The sequence below is a fragment of the Chaetodon trifascialis genome, chromosome 12 (genome assembly GCF_039877785.1).
Source record: "Chaetodon trifascialis isolate fChaTrf1 chromosome 12, fChaTrf1.hap1, whole genome shotgun sequence".
NCBI classification, from domain to species: domain Eukaryota; kingdom Metazoa; phylum Chordata; class Actinopteri; order Chaetodontiformes; family Chaetodontidae; genus Chaetodon; species Chaetodon trifascialis.
This window is the reverse complement of record NC_092067.1, coordinates 25319437-25346844: the sequence shown is the minus strand read 5'-3', so window position 1 is coordinate 25346844 and position 27408 is coordinate 25319437. Positions and strand designations below refer to the sequence as shown.

Sequence of the window (27408 nt, the reverse complement as noted above, 5' to 3'; positions counted from 1 at the left end):
CGATGCGGAGCGAAGGCGGAAGCATCACAGGCAGACAGCGCGTCCATAGGAAAAACATTTTATTGAAAAACATTTTCAGTTTGTAACAGACTGGTGGAATGTGTGTCATTTATCCTCACTTTGAACTTTGTTTTAGATTTTTGAACGTTAAAACCATTTTTCACAGCCTGGCCATCTCATACTGCAGGGGAGGGGGGAAGAGGGCGACAGCCACCCGGGAACCGTGACGTGACCAAAGAAAACGGGGGGAGACGAACAAACAATGCAAATATAATACTGTGTTACTTACAAACTGGACTGAAATTTAATCAAAAACAGAACGAAAAAGAAACTAATTCAATAAATATTTATGGTACACACTTATGGCACAAATATGCAGCAGTCGGTTTGGCAACTTTTCTCTCATTTTTTTAAACCAAATTACCATGAAAACAGTGCAAAAGGGGAGGGAGTGGGGAGGACACGGGCTTTCCATCGAGCGCTAGCTAAAATACATAGCAAAAAATTCAAATTTTATACAAAACATCTTACTTTAAGAGTTTATAAAAAATGTTTTATTGGGTTCTGGTCAATATTTACATAAGCTATTTACCAAAAAAGTAGTATGCTCTGTTTTACTGAAGTGTATTCCATTTTTTCTGTACTTTTTTTTTCCATTTACTTTCCTAAAAAGGTGAATAAGGCTATTGTAACAACCCAGGATCCATATACAATACAAACATTAATGTATTTACAGTTTCTTACCTACAGAAGTACGGTGCAAAATTACTGAGTCAAGTGACCAAGGGCTGACCATACGAGCAAGGCATTTTACAGTAGCCTGAGGTGCTTCTCCTAGCCCGTGTGCTAAGACTCTCACAGCATCGCTACGACATTTCATAACAGGTTGAGCCAAACCTGGTCAATGTTGGGAGAGAGTTAGTCGAGTGGCAGCTACGAAAAGGACGTCAGATTCAAAGAAACTAATAAGATTGTCATATTCTGCCGCAGACAGACAGCAACTAAACAGCCAGTTCTTTGTTGTATGTGTGTGTCTTTTCATCTTTTCTTAAATACCTGTTCAGGTGTGATTATATGCTTTTTAATGGTTTCGTTTTTCACAGTTTACCTTTGTACTACGGCACATAGTTCAGACAGAAAAGGTTAAAAGAACACTAGAAATAATGCAGGAGAAACAAACTAACAGCAGGCTTGTGTGACGAACTTTGCTAGTTTTGTGTCATTTGTTTGTTGTTACATCTTTCAGTGGTTAAGAACACTTTCCATAGGTGTTTTTTTTTCTCAGAATTGATTAAAAAAATAAATAAAAATTGCATATTTGCAGATTTTGTAGCCTCTTAGAGGCACAAACCTCAGATCATACAAGGCTTGGCTTTTCGGTGAAATTTGATGTTCTTCATGAACAAATGACGATGTTAATGATGGGCTGATTCATGCTCGGGGGGCAGCTTAAGTCACAATTTTGATCCTAAGCCAAAGATTTTAATGGATGTGAACTCACTGAAATATAGACTTGCTCAACACGCACGCACACGCGCACACACACATGCACAGAGAACATGAAGGGTGTGTATGAGGAGAATCGGGGGCACTGGGTGTTCATGGGAATTTTCCTTTGGGAGATGCTACACTGAGTGAGTGTGGGAGACACAGCTACTCTGCCCTTGTGTACACCAATGTGAGCTATTTTTGGGTCAGTTAACCCTGCTGCCCTCGGGGCTGGGGCTGGGGCCGGGGCCCAGGCCGCCCTCCCCTGGCCCTCCTTCCCGGGGCCGAGCCCTGCGTCTGCGGGCGACGTACGGGACTCAGTGGGTCGAGAGATATCAAATAATCAAAAACCTAGATTGCATAATGTGCACTTATACCATAATATATTAACATTACTTCTTCTTCTTCTTCTTCTTCTTCTTCTTCTTCTTCTTCTTCTTCTTCTCCATACCGCCTGACAACACCTGTGCTCTATGTGTCTATCATAAATAAATTCTGCTTTTTATGAATTTTTTTTACTTTTTCATCTTTGTAATGTCCTTTTTTAAATGTACATCTATTTTGTAAAAAAAAAAGAAAAAAAAAGAAGTAAATGAAAAACTCACGATATGGAAATGCTAATGGAGACTGACGACAGCGACGATGTAAAGAGATGTCCCTGTGCTTTTTCAAACAAGAATAGGAGAGCACCGGTCACGGTGATTCTGGGCCCTTTGGGCACCCTTAATCATCACTGGACCCCTAGGGGTAAACATTACAGTACCTAGAGCTGTTTCAGCCAGCTACGCTAACCTCAACTAGATCTTCGGCCTCGTCTTCACCTGACGCAAAAATCGGCAGTAAGGCGAACTGGATTTTTATTGCCCCGACGCCTGCCTGTGAAACGCCCAGGTTCTCCAGAAGCTGAGGCGAGCCCTCGTGACTAAATCTGACGGGATACAGCTGCTCTCCCATCTCTCGCTATCACTGTGTCTCTCTGACCGCTGTGAAGAGTGGAGGTACCAGAAAGGGGTTAAAAGTGCTGCTCTATGAATATGAAAGTCCTCCACTCTTCCCAGGAGCCGCCTGGGCAGGCCCGACGTGCACCCTGTCCCCTAACGAGAGGGCGCAAAACTGAGAAGACCCTCACGCCTTCCTTTCACGCCCTCGCCACTCCGACACACCGTTGGGTCACTTGTGTTTGAACGTCATGTACGTTATGACATGTCACTAAAGGAAAAGAAAACTTCTACCTGCATTCCAACTACACCAGGATATGAAAACCAGATCCGACCAAAAACAAGATCAGTACAAAAACAAAGTTTTTCCTTAAAACCTTCAAGTAACACGTGAAAGAAACGGCTGCTGAAAGCGTGTCTGGGAATGAGGAGAAATGGAGCAGTCCACACTTAAACCCAGTTCACATTGACCGGCGAGACAGTGTGTCTGTGCGAGTGGGTGAATGTGTGTATATGTGATGGTGAGGATGTGGGTGGCGGGTGAATGGGTGATCTCCGTGAGTCAGTCAGGAAAGTCCCAGAGAGGATCGCTGTGAGAATCTCTCTCCTTTTTCCTCGTCCAGCTGGTAAATCCACAGAGTCTCTCTGGCCAGTGAGCATCGAGGGAGGGCGGCCATTCATCGAGTTCACGGTCAGCCCGTGTTCTGCGTTACCTCCTCACTGGGTTTTTTGTCTCTTTCCCTCTCTTCTTCCGAGCAGTAGTCTCTCTTAAGGTGAGGCCACAAATTCATTCCCCCTCCTCTCGTGCCAGGAAACGTCCATACATCCACCTGTCCGTCTGTCCAAACAGCGGCTAACTTTACCATCGCACACGCTCAGTTCCCCTCAAACGCCGGCCGCGGTGCACAAAACAAAACAGGGGGCGACGTCGGGGAAGGAAGAGATCGTCTCTCTATTTCCCAACAGCCCCAGAGAGCGGCAGCGGTGGGGGTGGCGGCGGCCTCCTCTCCGGCCCTCCGCCCGCCCCGTCTGCGCCAACTGCGACCAAACCAGAGCGACAAGGTATCAGCAAAACTTCGAGAAAGAAAACGATAGTGACAAAACATCAGAGGAGAGGAGGAGGAGTCGACAGAGTGAGAGAGACAGAGAGAGAAAGAGCAAGAGTGTCCACGGGCATGTCGGCGGCGTCAGGCGAAACACAAATCCCGCTCTGCCCGGGGGATTGTTCCACTTCCTCTCTTGCTGTAAAAAGTTCCACCTCAGACTTTGTAATAGATGTTGGCCGGGCTCTGAGGCGGCATCTCCTGCACTATGTAGACCGGGTGGCCGTAGTCGCCGCTGACCTTCTCGTAGTGCGGGCAGAAGACGCTGTCAGCAGTCCTGAGCGGGATGATGATGTCGCTGGGCTCCGAGCCGTTATTGTTCCCGCCGCCGCCGCTCCGTTTGGGCGTGGCCAGGGTGCTTAGAGACAGCGTGGCGGCGTGCTGCGGCGAGTGCTTGCGGTGCCGCCGCCGGTACTTCAGCAGCAGCAGGACCAGCATGATGATGATGATGATGAAAATGACGCTGCCCGAAGCGATGCCGACGAAGATGGCCACCTCGGAGCCGATGACGCTGGAGGACTTTCCGTTATTGTCATGTTCGCTTTCTCTTGGTGATACACCTGAGAGACGGAGGGAAGCACAGGTGAGTATGAAGGCAAGTCTGCTCTGTGTGTGAGGCTTATTAAATATATGAAAACCGGAAGTTCCATCACAAATAACACAGATCGAAGAGTCGAGGATTGATTAAAACAAACTACTGGAGCTTTTACAAAACGCCAGCTGACCACATCTGCAGTCAAGGTTCTACACACAAAAAAAGCTCAAATGAGGACCAATCGCTGCATGAAGTGGGCTGGATTTTGGAAAGTCACGAAAATGTGATTTTGACATCAGGAAGGTGTGTGTGCGAGAGGCATAACGACGCCTGTAGAGGAAAGGCAAGGAGGCAGCAGCGTTGTCGTTAGCAGCGTCTCTTTCCCTGCCCCCCCGCAGTCGTTTCATCATGTCACACTGGAGCTGTGAGGCGGTGTGAGCGCAGAGGCTGAGAGTGAAGCCTGCCTATAGAAGGCTTTTGTGTAAAGGTCACGTTCGATCGGTGGCTATTCAAATTCAGAAGGTGAAGACAGCAACCTTGAAACCAGGGCGCGCGCAGCCTGATAGGAGATACAATGGCTGGGGTAGATACAGGTAAATGGCACTTAGATAAATTGCGTTTTGAAAGACATAAAAAGTAACTTAATTTTCTAACTAACAGCCCCAGAGGGAAGAAAATAAGAAAGAAATATTTGATGTCATCGTGAGACATGAATTATGAAAGCCAAGCTGTGCTCTGACTCCCAGCGATGCACATTCTGGTCCACGTCCAACACTCAGGGGCCAGCGTGTCCTGCTCTCCCCGGGACGGGAGCGCGGTCCCTGAGCGGCGGGATTACCGCGTCTCCCTGTCTGCCGCTGCTCTCCTGAGGGCCTAAAAGTGCTTTTGCTGCTACAGGGGGAGTGGATGCGGGATGGCAGGCGGCCCGAAGCAAGGACCCTTCCCTTGTTTTACAAGGGGATTATGCTGCCTCAGACGCTCTGCCCACAGCACTCTGACGCCCATATGCTCCTGCTAGCGGCCGGGATGGAGGGATGAGACACGAAAAGCACGAGAGAGGGCAGGAATGGAGGGAGCAAGATGCTGATGTCTACAGTAAACGGTGCCAGCGAGGGTTTATCGGGTGGGACGGCAGATTTGCATGCTCTGCGTCTGACAGATGTGGGAGTGAAACCAGAAAGTGTCAGGTTGGGCCACACCCTCGATGAACCAGGACGCAGGGGGACGGACGGACGGCGGGACTGTTAATATAGGTCAGCTTGTTTTTGTTCTCGGGCCCTTCCTGTTTCTCTTCTCTGCTCACTGCGGAAATTGCCGGTCTGATTTTCTTCTCAGGAGATTTTTAACTGCAATATAATAGCAGAGATAAGAGCGGTCTGCACGAAGCCGCACGTCTGTCTGAGCTGTGGTTCGGTGAAGAAACAAGTGTGCGTCTGTACGAAGAACAGGTCGTTAAAAAGATGGCAGACAGCGATCAGATCATTTTCCTGAAAATGTCACTTAAGCGGCGGGTTAAGGCTGGAAGGGGGCCAGCGTGGAGATACCTTATAAGTCCTTGAGAGGCCGGAGATGCCTATCAGTTTTATGGGCAACATTCAATTACTGGCTGATGAATCGCTGACCTTTCTTTCCTTCACTTTCACACACACACACACACACACACACACACACACACACACACACACACACACACACACACACCCCATTGACTCTCACAAACACACACATGCTCGCTTAGCGCTATCTGCTCTTAGCTGGCCGAACAATCGTCCGCCCAAATGCCAAATTGTTCCAGTAAATCCTCGACTCAATTATCGCTTTCCCAGGATTTAAGCTGCAAACAGGTGAACTCACCTGGTTTCTCCAGTACATCGTTGGGGTTGTAGGAATCCTTGCCATCTGAGTGCTTGGGAGAGTAGGGTACTCTGGTGGGGTTGTCTTTGGGTGAAATAGGGTCAGAGGGATCTGAAAAAAGCAGACACGATGCATCGAGTTAATGAGGAGTTCTTTGCCACCACAGCGTGCGTCAAGGATGATCCGTCTGCAGCAGGTCAGCAAGGAAACAGATGTCTTACAAAAAGGCAAACAAACAATCATCTGAAAATCCCAATTTTGGAAGCGTCTCACTCAAGTTGTGTCACTTGTCGACTGTCTAACTCCTATTAGGCGGATTGCATGGACTGGGTCGTGTGGATTTTGCTGTGCACACTTGGCTTGTGCAGACAGGAGGAACAATAACAGCGATCAATCACTCATTCAGCATACACACAGGCATGTCAGAACTGCACGAAGGTAACTCTCCTTTCATTTATATAAGCTTGAAAAAAAAAAGGTTTCATCCAAGCTTCTCTGAGCACTGAAATGTGTGTCAGAGGGGAAACTGGGAAACTGAAGCTCATCACACAGACTTGACCCGACTGGAGGAGCTAAAGGCTGTTTTTGGTTGGGAACATTTGGTTCTAAGTGCTACGAACATGCCTGTCAGTATATCTGCTGCGTCCTCTAACGCTGAGCAGACTCCAAAACGCTCACGCTAAATGTTGGAATAATTCACTGCTGTTAAAACTCTCAGATTGAGCTGCACCGTCGAGCTCAACCGCGCCGAAGCTACACTTAATATTACATCTCATTTAACGAATCCGCTGATTTGTCAGCAGCTCCTCAGAACGCTGGAGATGATTTTCAGCGCTGTTAAGTGGCAGAACCAATTTCCAGGCCTGTAAATCAGCACCTGTTCTTTTCTTCCTCAGAGTGCAGCGGCTTCGATTACTTCGCTGACCTTCAGCCATTCTCTATAGCACTGAAGCCGGTGCTGACGAGAGGGTCAGCCCCGGGAAAAGACCACTGTGGGTGGCAGCCGGGCGAATGATTTATGAATAATTATGGCTATAATTAAGAAAAGGGTCCGTGCTATCTGACTGTGTGTGTGTGCTGCAGATAGTGTGTAGACTGCTCGCTCAGGGAGTGTGTAGGTGTCACACACACGGCATCACAACTCATGAGCATTAGGTGTTTGTGTGCAGCTTCACCCTGCATGTGCAGAAAGCCTTCGAGTGAGCACAACAGCAGATGCTTCACGTGCACGTGTGCGTGCATGCATACACAATCGTGTGTGAGCGTGTGTGTATGTTTCAGCGCATTAGGGCTTCCGCTAGATTACATCTCCTGCCCCGTCGCAGCCCCAGGTGTCATGGAGACGATGGAGCTGTATGCTGCACAGCCTCCTATGACCTTATTAGGACATTTTCAGAGGCTCGCACAATTTTACAGAATGTACGACGAGCGCTGCATCGCGGCTGCCTGCTCGTGCCTGCGGGCGCTCACCGCCGTAATTCAATAATACAATACTCACTTTGTCCCACTTTCATGATTATCTTCATGGACTTGGTCTTGCACACTCCCCCCTCCTGGTTGTCGATGCCCTCCATGGTGCCGTTGGATGTAGCTACGCAGACAGAGAGAGAGGAACAAGGTTAGAATCAGCAGCAAGCACTCGGTGCAGAAGAGACATGTCAGGGAAATTGTGCTGCCATATATGCCTTCAGCCTATCTCGGAAAAACAGTCAGTTCCCAAAGACAACAGAGGCGCTGAAAGCCTTCCGCCGAGGAAGGATATGAGTCATACCCCCTTAATAAAACCACAATTCACCCGTTCATCACCTCAGCCGCTCCACTCCGGCGGAATATTTCACATCCCCAAAGTCAATTAGCTTGAGTAATTGTGACTGTAATATCTCTAACTGTGCTGATGGGCCTCATGAAGGAGGCAGTTAAGGGAGGTGAGGAGAGGGGAGACACTGAGAGAGAGAAACCACGACGACTGCTGTGACAGTGGCCATCTTGGCAAGCCGCAGGAAATTCGCCGGCTTATCGTGTATTAGTGCTAACAACACTCCAGAGAGTGGTAGCCGGTTATTAAAGAACACACTTTTGGATTTTAAAAGCCCTCAAATGCTCAGATCTAAAAGGCAAACTTGCTGCCAGGCTTATGAAGAAGGAGAGATCTGCTGACAACATGAAAAAAAAATATTCAGGGATGTCAACAGGAGGGGATGGTTTAAAAAAACAGGGCACTTCTCCAGGAGAGGCAGTGAAATGAAGGCAACAGAGGGAGGCGGTAAATACCTCAATGGCCCTTAGATGAAAAGAGCTTAAAGGATCTAAAAAAGCATTTAAACACGGGAGAAAACAGAAGTGCACCGCTTAAACACTGTGTTTAACGGGACAGCAGCAGATGTTGGGAGAGGAATCTGGAGGGGTGGTGCAAGACATCCCACATGTGACAGGAGCAACAAAACGGGCCTGTGAGCAGATGCTGCGAGGGCCGTCTATAAAAGGAAAGCGCACTTTGATAAAAGAAATCTCTGCTTGTGTCAGACCTGTGCAGATGTGGGCCACACGCACACAAAAACAAAGCTGCCCTGCCGCAGCTCCATCGGCGCGATGCTTTCAAGCCCATTAGCCGCCGCTCCGCCTCCCTCCTCGCCTGCTTTTATGTGCGCTGCCCCCGGAGGCCGCTTGGCAGAACTGCAGCTAGCTTGGACCATGAGTGGGACAGGAAACAGGGGAGGGAGGGGGGAGGCGGGGGGGAGCGGGGCTTGTGGTCTATCAGGTCAGTAACACAGAGGCTAACGAGCTGCCGGGGCTTAGCAGCTTGGCTTCCCGCCAGCGCGCAGTGGCCCGCATTCACTACGACTGACCCCCATCCCCTCCCCTCGGCTTCCTCTCCAGCCTCTCCTCCTCTCTCCCCTCCCTTGAACCCCATCATCCTCAGTTTCCTCCTCTCCGGAGCGACCACCTTGCAGCAGCTACCTTCTTCTATGAACCTCTTTACCCCTGAACTTGCCGCCGCCCCTCCCTGCCGCCACCTCGACACATTCCTGCTGCAGCCGAACGTCGTCCATCAGCTGCGGGGGAATTGGAAGGCAGGTGCTTCACTCAGATCCAGATTGAAATAGCTTTGAAAAATTTCACCCTGCATAGTCTGCCACTTTCTCTTTCTCCTCCTCCCAGCCCCTTTTCTTTTTTTCCTCCTTTTCCGCCCTCCCAGCTACCAATCATTTTGATCCGAATCCCCTTGCTTCAATAAGACGGTGATGGGAGCGGACACAAAGAGCATGTTAACAAGGACTCCCTCCCTCCCTCCTTCCCAGCCTCCGTCTCTCCTCCTCTCTCCCCCCGTCTCCTTCTCTCGCTGACCTATGGCTTTCCAGTGGAGACCGAAAAGCACATTACAGACAAAGCTCCTTAAAGGCTTGTGCTCCTGTGTGCACGTGTGAGCGTGCATGTGTTCATTTCATAAACCTGTTAGCACAACACACATGAATTTTACAATCCTGCAGGATGTCATTAACCATCTCAGCACTGTTTGCTTTATGAGCGGCGGCACGGCGGCGATGTGTGTGAGCAGTTGTCTGATGTTGAGGTGCATGCATGCTCAAAGCCACTTGTGCCTGAGAGGTCAGAGTTCAAAGGGCGTGAAGGGCGCTGAACCGCACAGAAGGTGTATTTAGGTCTCATCTGCCACTTGTGTCGCCTCCTTCCTTCATTCTCTCCTCCCTTCCTCGCTGCCTCTTGGCCTGTTAAACCATAAACACATCAGCACCCGTCTGCTAAAGAAACAGACACATCCTCCTCGTCAAGTCTCTGAAAACATCTCTTTTAAAGCCGGCTGCTTCGTTTCCTTGACATTTAGAAGAGATCGAAATCATCTTTCAGTCTGGAGTCGTTTTAAACTTTAAATTCTTCTTCCCCTTTAAATGCGGAGTAAAACACACACTCGCTATGCCAAGGCTGCAGTCCAGGCAAGCCTGACTTGGATTTAAACAGAATGTGATTGTTGAATCGGCTAAGGCTGGCTGAATGACTTGGCCCTCCTCGGCCCAGCCAGACAAGGCCAGGCTGGACGGGCTGACAGACTAGCTGGCTAGGGTTAACCAGCTAATCCTTAATGCTGCAGGAACACGTTGGAGGAGGGGGCTGTGATAGACCTGGTTCATACAAGACCCTCACAAATGGATTTAGTCTCCAACTACCGCTGGCATTACAGCAGCAGATAAGACTCAAGGACGGGGGGGTGGAGCAGCAGAGGGAGGAAAAAGGAGAAGAAATAGAGAGAAAGATTAACCCACTGCTTCAGCCTGTGTGACCTTCTGCAGAGACTCACAGAGAAACAGCGACCCTCTGATTTCCCCCATCGTCACTGTGAATTACAAAGTCTGTTTTCTCACAGCGGATGTGGTTCAGACCAAAACCTGGTCCCGACAACACAGCCATGCAAAGACAGGCCCTGCAGCAGGCAGAGAGGGCCATCAGGAAGAATCAGTCAGCGACGAAGCACCGCTCGAGACCAAAGCGACACACACACACACACGCACACACACACACCTTCAGCCATATGTAGTCTCAAACAAATGGTAGACGTGTCACAGTGTCCTCGCTTTGAGTGTCACACACACCTGTAAAAGTAGCACTAGCATACAGCGAGCATGCAGCACTACACCCCCCACCCCCCACATTGTAAACACACCACAAGCCCCCCCATCCCCACCCCCCTTAACTTAATTTACCCTCCATAACTTAATTTAACCTCCTTAACTTAATTTTCTCCTGTTTATCAAATTAAGAGAGTGGAAAATCACCCTGCGCTTAATGAGACAGTCAATTGTGAGCTGCAGTCCAGATATTTCCTGCTTTCTCCTAATTTAACCCGCAAGAAACAGCAAGAAAAACCTCCAGTACTCAGATACCTGTGCTAGCATGTGCAGCTAGTTTTAGAGTAGCACGTGGCAGTTTAGCTAGCATAACATTCAAGTGTTGTTAGAGGTTAACGGCATTTTTAGCTGTGAGCTAAAGGTTTAGTTTTATTGGATATTAAGCAGGATAACTCATCCTTCTGCATGTCAGCTTTAAGATTTGAGCTTTTCTACAAATACGTAACAGAACTGCGAGCTAAAACAAAGTGAACTGTCAGTATGAAAAGCCTCGTAAAGCTTAAAAAAACTGCTCTTTGAAAGCTGCTTTACTACATTTGCCAAAAACTGCAGGGAAAATGAATACACAATGCACTGCCGGAAGACAATGCCGGGCCGCTCATAAACAGTGAAACAGAGCATGGCATCAACTGAAGAGGCAACTCAGAAAGACACATAGTAAGAGGAGGAACAGAGCGCACAGTGAGAGCTGAAGAATGGACGGATGGACGTGTCCCAGAAAGACAGAAAGAGAAGACAGACAAAGGCAGCTATAATCTAAACGCTGAGCGTAATTGCCATCCGTCGGGTTGCTGTGGAGCGTGAAGCCATCATCGCAGTGCTGAGGTTAGGCTGGTTAATACCCATCACCACCCGGCGCCCTAATCACCCGTGACAGGGGGCGCCTTCGCATCTCGACCCTCAGAAACAGGCTGGGGCAAAGCCGGGTCACCCCGAATAAGCAGCACTACCGATCACCACAAACACACAAACATGTCAAATCCGTTAAATAAACCCACTTAAGTTTAAGTTACTTATTTAACACTCAATCATGGCAGCAGTGATAAGTGGTTCAATTAGAATTTTGAGTGGAAAAAGCACAGTTTGACTGAGAGTTGTGGCAAAAATCCACTTGTTTTTAGCCCATCGCTGATGAATCCACCCATTTTCATGATGTGATAATGAACCTGAACGCACTGGGGTGAACAAAGACCGATCGTTTCAATCAGACGGTTTCAGCTCATTTTAAATCCACGTCAGAGTTAATGAGAGGAGTTTCCCCCCTCGGCGCTCAGGTTAGATCTACACGACGGGGCAGCGGTGAGGTGACCGTGCTGTTTCCTGTTGTGACCGAGGCAGAAGGTGATTAAAGCCTGATGAAATGTCTGCTCTGACTGTAAACTCAGCCTTGTCCTTCTTCTGCCCTCTTTAGCTCATCTCTCGTTCCCTCTCTCACTATGACCCCATTCCCTTTAGCTCCATTTCTCCTCCCTCCCTCCCTCCCTCCCTCTCTCGCTCTCTCTCTTCAGCTCCCTTCCCCTCTCCCTCTCCCTCCTTCCCTTCCTCGTTAGCTCCCTTTCGCTTTCGTCACTCTTTCTGCCCCCTTTCCTTCCTTATTCATCTCCCTCTCCCTCTTTAGCTCATGTAATCATCTAGCTCACTAGGTTCTCGGCTGCAGGCCATGCTGCCGCAAACAATCACATCAGACTCATCTGCTCTCAACTGGAGCAGCATTGTGCACGGTCGCTTTCAAAAGGCGCACATGCACGCACACACACACACACACACACACACACACATGCGCGCGCACACACACAGGCATGCACAAATACACAAACGTGCACGCATGTAAGAAATCTGCAGATATACAGCAGCCACTTCTACACATGCAAGCAAACACAGGACACAAAGTCCAAACTCACAACCACGCGGAAAGCACACACACACACAGACACACATACACATACACACACACACACACACGAGCTGACCATGAATACACACTGATGTCCACACGCGTCCTTTTTTCATTGGTGCAGAGGAAGCAGATCTGACCACCTGTCAGTCTTCACTGCGGGACAGTGCAGGAGGAGACAGTGGAGCACTGAGGCCTGATGTCGCAGCTGTTTGAATGCAAAGACGTGGTTTTGAAGTTTGGGGGGGGGGGGGTCGAGCGTGCTCATCTAATCTAGGTCCAGCCTTGGCACAATACTCGACACAAGGCAGCGCTAATCCAATTGGTGGAGATCCGTAGCATTGATGTGGGGGCCTTGGCAATTGTGAGAAGAAATGGAGGATTAAACGGCGGTTAATTAATTACGTATCGAGTGCTCACTCCAAAAGACTAATGAAAACCTCACGGTGAACTTTGTGAGGCAGTGTCACACTCGGATGGATCTTGGACAGCAGTGCTGGAAGGGAGGCAGGGATGGGACACACACACACACATGCACACACACACAGGGGCACAGATAGCAAGATGGAGATGCTTCCTTGTAGAGGTGCACAGGGCAAGGCAAGCCATGAGTATGTGTATGCAGCCTATCTATTAATTCCCATACGTTGTTCGCCCAGCACGCAGACACATGCAGTTACGCCCACGAGCAAACATTCACATATTGGCTCACTACACTGCAAGGTGTAAACAACCATGAATCCGACTCCGCCTACGCACACCTCTGCGCATTTCTCTCATTCTGTCTCTCTCTTTTTTTGGTGTTTGTTTGTGCTTCACTCTCGGTGTTTACCCATGCACGGCTGGAGCTTCTCCAAGCGGCCGGTTCAAAATAAAAAGGAACGGCACTAAGCACACAACATAGCGCCACAATGCAACTGCAGTGGGCTGTTAAAGCTGCAGAACTGGGGCCAGAGCTAGCCAAGAAGAGGCAATTAACAGCAAAACGAGACACACTCCAGTGGAGAAACAGCTCCCTCTCTCCCCTCTTTAGGCTGCACATTAGCATTTTTTGTAGCTGTGAAGAGAGGTGGGGGGGCGGCAGAGGGGTGGGGATGTCGGTGGAAAGGGAATTTGCAAGAACTGCAAAATTGGATTTTCCAGCCCCTCTTTTTAAAGTTAGGAATTGAACTTTGCCACCACTCGTTCTGTTCCAACTTGTCGACTCGGCAGGCTGATGAAGAGGAGGGCTTTGGGAAGTTGAATATTCTCGTCTGCTCAGGTCGTGACGGACAGCCGCAGAGAGACTGAGGAAGACTGCTGTGCGCACAGAGAAGCTGCAGCTCCACCCACCTGAGGGACGACGTGCACGTGTGCATTATCAGCGTTTCCTCTCCAAAGTAAGCACATGTACCTGCAATGAGCCACGCTGCACTTTTTAATGCATGTTCTTCATCAAACATCGAACTTCACACCATCTTCTGCTCTGATTCTGATCCCCCACACCGTGATCACGCTCAGCTGCAGGAGCTCAGGCAGAGCACCGGGAGAACAGAGGTAAGTAAACACCAGCACCGGCTCATCAATAATTAACCACGGCGTTTGGGTGGAGGGAGCCGAGAAGGAGTCGAGGGGAGGTGATCGCGTCTGCGCCCCTTCAGCCAGAAGCCTTTGTAGTCCTTCAACACACAAACCACATCTAACGCCGTGCTCAGCCTCTGTGGGTGTGGACGTTCGTGCACGTGTGTGCTTGCACAGGTGTATCAGCGTGTGTGTCCACCCCGGGCAGGTCGCCCCGTGCACAAACTTTTGCACTTGTGAGTCATTTTTAAGCCTCTGACCTGCTTTATGTGTTCCAACATATTTGTCAGAATGTCACACCTGCAAAACCACAAAGTACCTGTTCGACTCCAGCACAGCGAGGCATGCCGCGCCATGCAAATATCCTGCAGCTATGACACATTAGTGACAGAGCAGCCACTGTTGCCTGTTTGCTTTAAAACTAATTTAAGTAGAACTGAATGAGCATATTGTGTCGGTGAACCTGTTTTTCTCAAACAGCTGCCTGACAGATCTCTCTGCGGGACTTCAGAGTGCTGCGGAGCTCAGAGGAAAATTTGAATTTGCAGGAGTCGTCTGCTGCAGGCAGTTTAAAGTGGGATTTATACAGTACGGTGCACTGTTGCCGTGCGTATTTGTTATGCAAAATTCAGCTTTCTCTACCATAGTGGATTGTTTGGATGAGAAGAGGTATTTCCTGTTCCTCCTCTTCACTCTCTTTCTTTCTACTCAGTCAGAAATATGGCCTTCCACTACTGTGACAGCTCACAGATGGCTGTGGCAGAGCCTCACAGATGGTCCTATCTGCGGCGCACCCCCCATCAGCGCCACACAGATGGTTCAGTCCACCTCCCATGTTTCAAACCAGGGGGCCGTCACTAAACCCCACCAGAACTTCCTCCCAGGATGGCGTTAGTACATCACAGGCAATCAGCAGAGCGGAGGGCCACACCTGCACCATGACACTGGATGACGAGTCATTTCTAAGCCGGAGGGATGAAGGGTGACTGCGAGGAGTCCGAGCTGCCCGGGGTCTCACAGCTAAGGACCCTTAAAGGTTCAATATGCTTTAATCAAAGCAGGTTGTCGTCAGAACACTTAAAACAGATGCTGCGTCACGATCTGATTGGGTCTTTGAACATCAGAACAACCCCGAGCAAAGTTTCCCTACAACTCTGAAAGGTTATCTTCTGATCGGATCTCAGGTTGATTTCTACAAGAAGCAAATCCCACAGGGAGAATCTTTGAAACACTACCTTTGAATGCATAACTTTCTATCTGTACGCTCTCAAGGGAAAAATCATCTTTGGATACTTCTGATCTATGATGTTCAAGAAACTCTCAGTTGTCTGGCAATGAAGCGACTTTCGCCTCAACCTCAGCCTCATTTACCTCAGCCTACATCACATATACCTCAGAATGTCCATCTGCCACATCTGGGGAGGCCGTGTGAACTTGCACTGAACTGTATGTAGGTAGAGCAACAGTGAATGCAATGCTGACTGAAAAGTCTTGACAGAATGACGCCTCATGCTGATGTCAGCACATCTGTCTGAGCCGTTATTGACTACAATAAGAAAAAATGTAAAACCACACACTAAACTTCACACAGAAATTTGAGGCATGTCACCAGCAGCTGGATCTTAAACCTTGCTGAATTGTTTACGGCCATTTTCCCCCTTAAATTATGCAAGGCCTAATTTATTATCCCTTCAGGGAGGGACAAGTACTCACAGATGATGTAGTAGTCTCTGCCCCTGAAGAACTCCAGGCCCCACAGATTCGGGCTGAACTCCTGAAACTTGAGGGTGAACTTGACGTCCTGGTCGGGCTTGACGCAGTTGAGGAGCGGTGTGTCGGCCTTGGTTATGGTGCAGCTCTCCAGCTGCTCCCTGGGCACCATGTACACCTTGTAATACTCCACGCCATCGGTCACCCCGCCATCCACGCGGGGGCACACAATGTCCAACTTATCCCCGATCTGGGGGTACAATACCACGCCTTGGCCTGGCACGAATCTGAAAGGAGACGCAGGGAACAGAGCAGAGAAAGAAGGATGTTAGTTAGCTGCAGAGAAACCGATGATAAGCCATTCATTATGCATTTCAGATTGGAGGGTTCGCCATCGAGCCCCTCCAAAAAAAAGAGAAGTCGGCTTAATTATTGATGTGGTAATTACTGATTGTGTCCATTAATTTTAGATGATGAAGGATAATGGCAGATTGTGGGATGTATGCATGTGTGTGTTGGGTGCAAAGTGACCCCATATCTAAGGATGAAATCACAGGGCTTTTCTTCAGCGCTGTGGCAGCGACGGAACGGAAGAATAATTAACCGGATCAACGAGGAGAAGGCGGCGCGCTTCCCGGATGCGAGGGGAAATGGCAGAACGGCGTTGGCATGCAAAACAGAAAATTAAAAAAACAATAAAAGCCCATCTCAGTGAAGCAAAATCACGACAATGGGAGCAGCAACACACACGCAGAAGGAGCGCCTGGAGGGGTTTGTCTGCAAGTGTAGTTGAATTTCCCTAAATTCTTCCCAAAAGTAAAATAACGCTGCAATTTAGTCTCCAAGTGCTGAGAGCCCCTGCAGCACTCCTGTGACTGCACACACACACACACACACACACACACACACACTCACACACACACACACACACACACTCACAGCTGGAGCTCGAGTTGGAGGTGAAACCTTGTATTTATCTGCTAAACGAATTTGCCCCACGCTTGAATACAATTTGAAATGTTAACCGTGGAGACCCAGGAGGATTTTTTATGGCGCGCGGCGAATCCCGGTGCAAGTAAATAAAACAGGACACTCGTGAATATCGAGTGGGAGCATTTAGGTTTAACGTGTGTGTGTGTGTGTGTGTGTGTGTGTGTATGTGTGTGTGTGTGTGTGTGTGTGAGGATGGATTTCCAGCCAAAAAATGGCCCTCTACCCCGGTGATCTAAATCTTAAAAAATAATCCGATCGATCAATTTTAATTCATTTTTCAAACATCAGCTTTGAGGATTTTTTGGACGTTTGGTCAGATGAGACATTTGATGATGTCACACTGGGGAATTAGGGAATTATGGGTATTTCAGGGAATTATGGGTATTTTTTTGTGACATTTTAAAAAGCAAACAATTAAATGCATAATTGAATAAATAAAGATAATTGCAGCTGCAGTCCTGTAATGTGCATGAGAGTAAACTTTTATTTATTCCAATGAAATAAATGAGAGAAAAGCAGCAGATCGATTGATAAATAAATAAATAATAAATGATCAGATCCTGATAATTCATCTTTTTTCCTGTCCTCTTTCCCTCACGACCTTGCAGCCATTCATACATGTGTGTAACACTGTGAAGAGAAGTGTCTTTAGGTGTGTGCAGGCCAAACATCTCCACGTGAACTTTGACCTCTTTTCCTGGAAGAACGGGAGACGCGCCGTTACAAAGAGACTGAGAAGCCCACGCTCTCAGCTCTCCCAGTGAGGACTGAGCACCAGCGTCTGGCCTCGACTGTTTTTTTTCTGACTACAAAGACAGCCACCGCGGGGCGGCAGGGGAGCCTTCACACGGGGGACCGGTGGCAAGGCACAGTCGATTCATAATTAACAAAGAGCTAAATGAAACAGCGGGGGGAAATTCAGCCATAATCAGTTTTATATGTATAAACATGCAGCTCTGTCTCACACACACACACACACACACACACACACACACACACACACACACACACACACACACACTCTTTGTCTTTCAGTGCAGTCTTGTAGCATGCACGCAGTATTTCTCCTCATCCAACAACAACATGCATCTTCTCCTTCGTTTCCAGCGTGAGCACGCAGAAGAACGCGCACACGTGTACACACAAATGCAGGCTCACGCTCGCGCACGCGGCGGCGGCTAACTAGGCCGAGCGAGCATTTTTCCTGCCCCCCGGAGACACACTCAGCGGCGGTACAGTGCGTCCACTGACGGACACAGAGAAGAAGAGATGTATGTCTATGCATTGCAGCGCCATCTGGCATCATCTTATCATCTGTGTGTGTGTGTGTGTGTGTGTGTGTGTGTGTGTGTGTGTGTGTGTGTGTGTGTGTGGAGGAAGGGGGGATGAGAGGGGAGAAGTAGAGCAGAGAGAGAGAGAGAGATAGAGGGGAAAGGTCCTCAGAAAAGCCTGGGGGGGGCTTCATTTCTACACAAACACTGTGGAATTGTATGTGTTTGCATTAACCTTGTGTGTGTGTGTGTGTGTGTGTGTGTGTGTGTGTGTGTGTGTGTGTGTGTGTGTGTGTGTGTGTGTGTGTGTGTGTGTGTGTGGGTGTGCATCCATTCATGCATGTAAGTGGGCATGTGTGTTTACACAGGGGTGAGCGCGTGCATGCATGTGTTCACTTTAAATGTGTGTGCGCGCGTTAGTGTGTCAGTAGCGTGGCCATTATTCATCCAGAGAGGTTAATCTGGAAGTGCTTCACATTTAGCTTTGCTTCCATAATGAGGAGAGGTGAGCAGCAGCTCTTCATCACGCAGCTCCTCGTCTTATCGCTGTGTGTGTGTGTGTGTGTGTGTGTGTGTGTGTGTGTGTGTGTGTGTGTGTGTGTGTGTGTGTGTTCAGTCAGGACAGGTTTAGCTGCAGCCACGGGGAAACAGTTAGCTAGTCTCGCCATCCTCAAGCTGCGCGGATAGCATCTCTCTCTGTCTGTCTGTCTGTCTGTCTGTCTGTCTGTCTGTCTGTCTGCAGCTGCGCAGACGCGCTGAATCAGCTGCTCTTCAATGTAAATAGTTTGGACACATAAACACACAGGTTGTTGTTTTAACATTTCTTCTCATACGCAGGTTAAACAAATAAGAGACACCGTGGATTAAACAGCTTTGGAAGCCTTTTCTCTGTCTTTCTGCTAAGCTAGGCTAAACATGAGGCGGATATTAATCTCCTCCTCGCACGCTGAACAAATTTCCCCAAATGTCTCAATATTAAAAATTAAGACGGCTGGAATTAGCTTTAGCTTCAGAGCAGTCAGGGGCAGCAACAGCAAAACAAAATGTCCGAAACTTAAATTCAAGGCGACCAGGAAGTGAAACTGTGACACAAACGTGCACACGCAGACACACCTGCTGCACACACACATACATGGCGAACAGGTGAATCATTTCATTTCACTCCTGCTCCGCTAGCATGAATGCTATCTCTACAGGAGCTAGCAGGAGATCTAACACACACAGACACAGACACACACACACACAGACACACACACACACACACACACACACACACACACACACTGTGAATATGTGCTGTTTCCTGTTCTTTCTCCGTCTTTACGACTCAAACCTGAGCTCGGCCTCCGCCGACCCCTCCCTCTCTCCTCCACCCTCGTGTTTTAGCCAGCTGATTTACAGCAAAGTCCCGATAATGAAAGCATTCAGTGAGTGCTGACAAAGAAGAATAAAACTGTTAAAATGTGGGTTTTAAGATAAGCTGCCAAGAGGCTGATCAGGGCGAATATGAGCTATTCTGGACTGTCCCTCAGAATAAACACAAAGCGACGGGAAAATGGCGAGGAACGCGAGAAGAGATGAAGACAGAGATTGTCGAGTCGGACACTCATTCATTTATTCCGCTCCTCCCTCAGCGCGATGCTAAATGAGCGCGTTGGACACCAGACACCTGGCTCGATGGCAGCCATTACAACAAAACAGCAGGTACACGAGGTCACGGCGACGGCCGAGGAGCCCGCTCAGGCCCTGCGATGACGGAGAGGGTGAGCAAACGAGGGGAGGGGCACAAAACAAATAAAAGCCTGCGCCGCCATCTCATGATCGTAAATGCGTCTGACCCCCACCCTCTTCTGGCCCCCCAGCCTGCTTTAAGGCACACTTGGCCCTTCACCCCTCCTGTTTCCCAGCGCTCCTCCTCAGACTAAAAACTCCTTTTCAGAGCACCCCCCCATCCCCGCCCCCCCCACCATAAATATTCCTGAACCAAAGAGCTGCAGAGCAGAAGCATTAAAGGCTGTTCAGTCAGCATGGAAGCAACGTACGGCTAACGACTGTTAGCATGTTCGCTCATGGTCCTTTAAGGCCGCCGTCCAGCCCGCTGAACGTATGTATGTGGATAAAATACTTTTTTTTGTGGTTATTTTCTTTAAATACACAGCAAATTAAACTTTACGAAAAACGTCTCACTGCTTTAAAACAAATTCGTCACAAGCGTCTAAAAAATCATCACTTTGAGAAATATCTGCTGTGTGTGTGTGTGTGTGTGTGTGTGTGTGTGTGTGTGTGTGTGTGTGTGTGTGTGTGTGTGGTTATAAACACAAAATGTGCCAAAACAAAGAAGATGAAAACAGATGATGAAAACAATCACGTCTGACTCGCAGAATAAAGTGAAAACTGAAAAACTCAACATGTCGTGAACTGAATCATCGATTAATCGATTGCATTTATTTTAGACATTTGCTGCTTCTTCAATGTGAGGATTTGTTGCTTTTCTCTGTTTCTTATCATTTTAAACTGAATATTTGGGGTTTTACCTTCTGAAGTGTGACTAAACGCTTCATGGACAGCTTGAAGGAATCAGACTGAATCTCTCGTGTTTCTTGCAGTTTTCTGTCGTGTCACGCTCGACGAGGGCGACGCTCCCCGAAAAGTGTGACCCTGCAGAGGAGGTGAGGAGAGCGGCAGACAGCAGCACTCCTCCTCTTCCTCCTCTCGTCACTGTTTATCCCTCTCTCCGCTCCCCCCGCCTCCCCCACAAACAAACGCACCGACTGCTCCTGCAAAGCCGGCGGCTCCTGTCGCTCCTCCGCCGGCCTCCCTCCTCTCATCTCTAGCCACGCTGTCAGGACATTTGGTGGGAAGGTGAGAACAGCCACAGGTGCCTGAACTCTCTCCACGTCTCTCAGAGCGAGAAAAAAAGGCCTTTTATGACGCTGAGGAGGGTCTCGTAATGAAATGGCAAAATCAGACAGCAGCAATTTTCGGCGAACAAAAAGCCCTCGCGGCTCCGCTCAGGAAAGAGATTTTAAAGCTGCGACTTGGTTTGTGAGGGCTGGGACGTTTACAAAAGAGCAGCACGCACATCGATGAAATGCTCGGCTTTGTTTGGGATCTACGGGCCGTAAATCTGACGTCGATGGCACTTCTCAAACTGAGTGAAAGTGGAATTAAGGCTGTTGCTCAGATCCAGACGCACAGGTGGGCGACATCTGTTTTTCACTTCATCTTCTCACCACTCTTCTTCACCTTCAGCTTTGGTGTGTGTGTGTGTGTGTGTGTGTGTGTGTGTGTGTGTGTGTGTGTGTGTGTGTGTGTGTGTGTGTGTGTGTGTGTGTGTGTGGAGGGGTTTGGGGAGGAGAGAGGAAATGTTTGGGGCAAAAGGAAAAAAGGAGGAGGAGGAGGAGGAGGAGGAGGAGGAGGAGGAGGAGGAGACCTGCTTCCTGAGAGGTTACGACCGTCGCATCTGTCGCCAGTGAAAAAACACCAAAACCTGAGCTCACTGGTGCTTCTCTGAACCTTTGTGGCCTCTTTCTGTTTTCCCAGCATCCTCCTGTCGCTGCACATCTCTGCCCCCCCCTCGCTCCTCTCCGCCATGTCTCTCTTTCAGACTCTATTTAAACCACTGGATTGTTGGATTTGTGTGTGACAAAACAAAACCGCGGTGGCCGCCCCGGTCTAATCCCCCGTCCGAGTCTCCCCTCCGCTCTCTTCCTGTGGCCCTGAAGTTATGAGAAAACAAAGCGAACGGGGGGGGGGGTGAATATTCACTGCACATCAAGAGCAACTGTTTGACTCTGAAACCCAGCTGCAATGTGAGGATTCATTAAGGCGGCAGACAAAGAGGCCACGGCGAGGCAGAGCGAGGGTTAATCCACAGGCGATTCTTCGCAGCGCCCCGGCTTTCGCCCTCTGTTGGCCGAGCGGACGGAGGTCTGCCACCCAATCCCCCCTCGTCCTCTCTCCGGTTCCGTCGGCACTCCGTGCCTTCGGCCCCACCTTTCATCCAGTAATCCAGGCCTGTGGGATCTGAGCAGGCCTAGACATAATTACCCTCCTTGCCCCAAGGGGCCCCGGCGCTTTCTTCTTCCCTCTCTGTTTCATTTCTCTCAGTTTTCTTTCTATTCTTTCGCTCCCTGCTCTTTTATTCCACGATCTTAATCATCAACCTTTCTCCTGGCAGTAATCATTAAAAAGCCACGTCAGCCTCTGTCGCCCTGTGTCGAACATGGCAGCGTTTCGCTTCCTCTCCCTCCGTTTCTCCCTCGCTGCCGTCGATGTAGTTAAATTAAAACAACTGATCTCTCTCTCAGCCCCAGAAAGGAAGGGAAGAGGCGAAATTAGAGGCACTGCGGGGGATTTGGAAGGAGGGATAGCCGGAGGAAGAGGGCGGGCATCGTTACGACATTCAGCACAAGGCCTCGTCAGTCATTCATGATGGACCTGCATCTCTGTGCCCCCCCTTCTTAACCCCCCCTGCATTCACAAAAGGACCCACAGAGGTGCCCCCGTCACTGCCCGGTCACAAAGGGTCTCTGGGCTTCTATGTAATCTCTTAATGAACTGCATTGGAAGAGAGGGAGCGCTCCTTTTACATAAACCATGTAAAGCAGGCCTCTCTTTTGTTTCTCCCTCCCAACTACAAAATGGATTACCAGAAGAAGGAGGTGTGTGTGGTGTGATGTGATGTGTCCGTGTGTGTTGGGGAGGTCGAGGGTGGGGGGCTGTGGAGTCGTTCTCTTGTTTTTTTCTTGGGAGGTTCATGCATAAGGGCAGTAAAGTAGTAAAGCGCAAACAACAATGAGGTTTAATCGACACAGCCGTGGGCCCTGCGGAGGGATTTTTTATAGATGCACACACACTTAGTATACAGGGAGAGAGAGGCTGGCTGTTTCTTTATGCTCTCCCCCGGCCTACACACACAAAGGCATTAGACTGGCCCACAGCCTTCACATTTCTAACATTCATCCTTCCCTGAATAGTCAAAGAGGAGGACTAACACAAACCAAAAGAGGGACGCGGAGGCAGGGACAACTTGGGCTGTCGAGCATATTGCTGACCCGCTGAATAAAGATATTCACCCTTTGGGGTGCTCTGTTACTGAGGAGGAATAACTGACACGCAGGCATGAGGACTTTCAACGAGCTGTGAAAAGGGATCATCAAAAGTTTGGGTGCTTTTATTCAGCGGACGCTCGCAGGAAAGTTATTTATCAGACATTAGCCGTGTGAAAGCTGAGAGGCACATTTTCCATCCTGAGATTCTACCAACGTCTGCTCCCCGCTGATGACAAATAAAGAAATTCAAAGCTTTCGTGTCAAACGTGTCAAATATTCTCAGTTTGTGCGTTGAGCCGAGGTTCATTTCCAACTACGATCTGTTCTCTGCTGCAAACAGAGGCAGAAAAGGGGATTTAGCTGAAAAAATGAGGTGTCCGGTCACACAATGATATCACTCTGTGGCCTTTTACCTCTGAACTCCTCACCCAGACAGCACGTAAAGAATGCGCACATGCACACGCTAATTCCGCGGAATGCCCGCTGCGTCTGCGGCAGCCCGCGGCCTATACTTGCTCCGAGGGTGGACGCGCTCTCCTCTTTGTTTTTTCCTCCTTCTCCAAATGAAAAGTGACGCGCCAAGTGAAATGACATACTAATTTTGAAGGGCTGCAGCTCCAAAATGGAGCAGGTTTCATGTTCTGGCTCTGTGAGGAGGGTATTTTAAAAGCAGCAAATAACTTGTTGGGTGATCTCTTTATAGAAAGAAAGCTTCCCGCAAAGCAGGCTGCAGTGTGTCCTCACACAGCAAGACATTTCCCTGCACTGTTTCCATCTGCTGTGATAAATTATCTGCACACATTTTAATGCTAAAGCCATTTTGGGGTTTTCTTGTCGTCGTCGCCGCCGTCGAATGGGACCTAAACACAACCACTGAGTGCCTCAGCACAGAACCACCGGGGCTGAAATATATGGAAAAATATATAAGGTTGCAAAGTGCAAACTCGACCGATAATAAGGGTCATAAATGCGTTTGTGCTGCCTCTCTGTCGTGAAATGAATTACGAGTATACATTAGTGCGTCACTGGGCGCCCAGTCTGCGCCGGGACACAGATGGCCATGGCAGTCAAGAGGCGAGGAGGCCGAGGCCGCGGCATATAGAGCATCAGCGCTCTGTTTACGGCACAACGCAGCAAATTCTCTCTGCACATACACCGAAGGACCCGGCACAACAAACAAACAAACAAGCAAGCGAGTGCGCGCGGTTACGCACACCACAAGTTATTGTTCATTTCCAGCAGCTACGCAACAATAGACACCTGTTAGACCATCGCCGCGTCTGCATTGTGCGTGTCTCACGGAGGGAAAACAGGAGACGGAGAGGGAGAGGGGCTTTCTGGCTGCACGGGGGCCAAAAGCTGAATTATTGAGCGAGCTGGAGTTTGGCCGTGACGAAACCGCCACAAAGAGGGGCGCCCCCCGCAGGGCTGAGACCAGGGGTGTCGAGGAGGAGAAAGACACCTTATTATTTGCTGAAAAAGACTTTAACCGCCTTTCTTGGCCTGCAGGAATATTTAGGAGGCACATGGAGGGTGTAGATGATCTTAGACTGGTGAATGTGATTTAAAAAAAAAAACAAAAACAGGCCTGTGTTTGCTCGCCTGGTTCCTAAAAATCACACACCGATGGCTTTAGATGCACGATTAAAAAGAAAATACACACAACTGCATGTACGTGACCTTCTGAAATTCCACATCACATTTTACGTTCAGGCTTCTGGCGGATCCCAGAAATTGTTCTAAACGGTCGGAGAGCTGCGGGCTGCAGGCGCACAACGGTCTGTTGAAAGTTTTCACCACAGCGACCATGTTTCCAACATAATCCGCCCTAAAATTTGTCTCATTGTTCAGTTAATTATTTAATTCTGTCCACACAAAGTGTTGGAAACCGCGTCACAGCATCAGAGGCCCGGCGGAGCGTCCCAGCAGCTCCATGCAGCCTCCGCCTCGTCATGTTCGGATGCATTCCTCCTCACTTTCTCCTTTATATTATTTTCATCGCGGAGGATAAAAATAACATCCAATAATTGAGCCTGTAGAAACACATCTGCTAGCAAATAAACGGGCCTGCTAATGAGCTCAATGCAGCTTCAAAGGTCTGCTATTTTTACCAGATTCGGGCCACTGACGGTCAGATATGAATTACAATCTGCCGAGTCCAAGTTATTAATGACTGAGGAAGCGAGGCGTAAAGTTACCTCACAAATTCATTTTACTTCAAACCCCAGCGCACAGCCACATGTGACCAACTGCACAGAAAGGCTCCAATAAACAACAATAATCGATGGCTCGCACTCGGTACTGAGCCGGTTCTTCCTCAGGCGGGTTTGAGTGCTGTGGAGTGCCACCATGACGCACGGCCGAGCGGGCCGCGGCTGTCCACTGCGCGTAAATATTCCCCAACGGCGACAAGACACAAGCAGTAAATCTACCAGTGCAGCGCTACAGCAGTGAGCAGAGCTAAATACAGCTTCCTTTATCTTGACAGGTGTTTTGGATGATGGCTTTATCATTTAAGGCTTCTTTTTTATCCTGCGTGGTTAACCCCGACGCTGCTCGGTAATAAAAGCCCAAACTCATTTCAAAAGCTGTGGGAGCGAAGCTGCAGAGCGGGTACACATTCATTTCGGATTTTTACGAACCGCGGAGCTTCTGTGGGAACTCGGCGTACAGATGGCCGCCTCAGCCCAATTTATTCTGACAAAATCTCACTTTCGAGCCGCCACGGTGCACTGTCGTGGAAAATGACTGCGAGAATAACAGCGAAGGTAAATTCAAATTTTCAATCACGCGACTCTGAGAGCTCTTTGTTCCACTGAATGTGAGCTGAACTGAAGAACTGTCTCTGGAAAAGCTACCCAGTGTTAAGTCGTTTTATTTTACGTATACAAGCCAAGGGCGGCGAGCAAGCCAACAATAAATTGCAAGATTTTTCAACGGAGTCTGGCATGAAATCGTCTCCACACGGAGAGCGTACGGCTCTACGGGGGCCAGTAATCAGCGCGGCTTGTGCTCTACTTACTTGGTATTTGTTGTGTTCCAGTAGATGGACTCCAGGATGAGCGCCCGGCACAAGTCCACTTTGAAGGCAATAAACAAAACTCCAAAATAATATCTCCACATCGAGTCCCCCATGGTTAGCCTGCGCGCCTCCGGGTGGGTGCACAATCCTTCTCAAAACAACCAAATATGTCCACAAAAAATAAATCAGAGGACAAGCGCTCCAGAAAGGGCTGACGGCGGCAATTTCTTCACCTTATATCCCGATCCAGTGGGATGCGCACGGACCACAAACCCAGATCAGATATGCGAGAGCATCTCCAGACGAGAGACCTGCTCCAAAAACCAAAGGCGCACGGCAGCAGTTCATTCAGCGGACAGTGCGTTTATATGCTCCCTGTTCAGCGCGCAGACTTCACCCCGCTGTAATACATCCCTCAGAGAGAAAAAGTGACGGTGTCCGCTGTGGACCGGGCGGCAGATGGAAATCAATACAAATATAAATCCCACTGCGTTACAGTCCAGCAGTGCACGCCAAAATCCAGAGCGGCAGCAGAGAGACGGACAGTGATGGCTGGTGGTGGATGGTGAGATATTCCCCTTTCAGCTGGTGCTGGTGGTGGTGGTGAGCGACAAACTGTGGGTGACAGCAGCAGCAGAATGAGAAGGGCGAAACAATGAGGTCGGATGGTCAAAATTAAGAAAATGATCAAATATGAGAATGAAAGAAATCAAAGGAGCTGGAATGGAAGTTCTCATACTAGAGGTCCCCAAAACGAGCGCTGCGGCTGGTTCCTGCAGATCCGTCCCGAACGCCCGCAGACGACGCAGGGGTGATGCCTCAGCGCTGCTCCGAAACCTGGATGGAAAGTAACTGCAAGGGACCGCGACTGGGAATATTTGGTGGAGCTGGTTTTGCCCAGGCCCCGCCCCGCGCCGACGCTGATTGGTCCCTCGGCGTGGAAGTCAATAGGAGCTGAGCTGTCAGTCAAAGAGGGCAACTGGTTCAGTGGTGACTAGTGGTGAGCAAAAAGGGAGGAATTACAGCCGAATCCTACTTCTGTCAGACAGACAGGTGGATGAATAAGCCTGGAATACATGTCCTTTTAGTCTAATTAGGACATAACAAGAGTGTCACATATGATATCATAAATGTAATAAGTCCAGTAATATTAAACACATTAAAGGTGAATTCCGCCACAATGACAGAGATGACAGCAGGTGAAGTGAGCAGACCAGACCTCACGGAAATTAAGCGTGTTTTTACTCCTCATGAAAGCATTACAGCCCCCAAACAACGCATAACGCGCACTTCTCGCGTGTTTATGGTGTCTGTGAATAGCCCCATAATGAAAAACAACGAGCAAA

At 49.0% G+C, this 27408-nt stretch overlaps 1 protein-coding gene across 1 annotated transcript; it reads right to left on the bottom strand.

Moving 5' to 3' along the window:
• Window positions 1-1931: 1931 nt before the first annotated feature.
• efnb2a (ephrin-B2a) lies at window positions 1932-26916 on the bottom strand. Its single transcript, XM_070975248.1, has 5 exons — window positions 26063-26916; window positions 15726-16009; window positions 7417-7509; window positions 5919-6029; window positions 1932-4089 (listed from the first exon to the last, which is right to left on the bottom strand). The coding sequence occupies exons 1-5, from the start codon at window positions 26173-26175 to the stop codon at window positions 3686-3688; spliced, it is 1005 nt and encodes a 334-aa protein (XP_070831349.1). The 5' UTR covers window positions 26176-26916; the 3' UTR covers window positions 1932-3685.
• Between the last annotated feature and the right edge of the window lie 492 nt (window positions 26917-27408).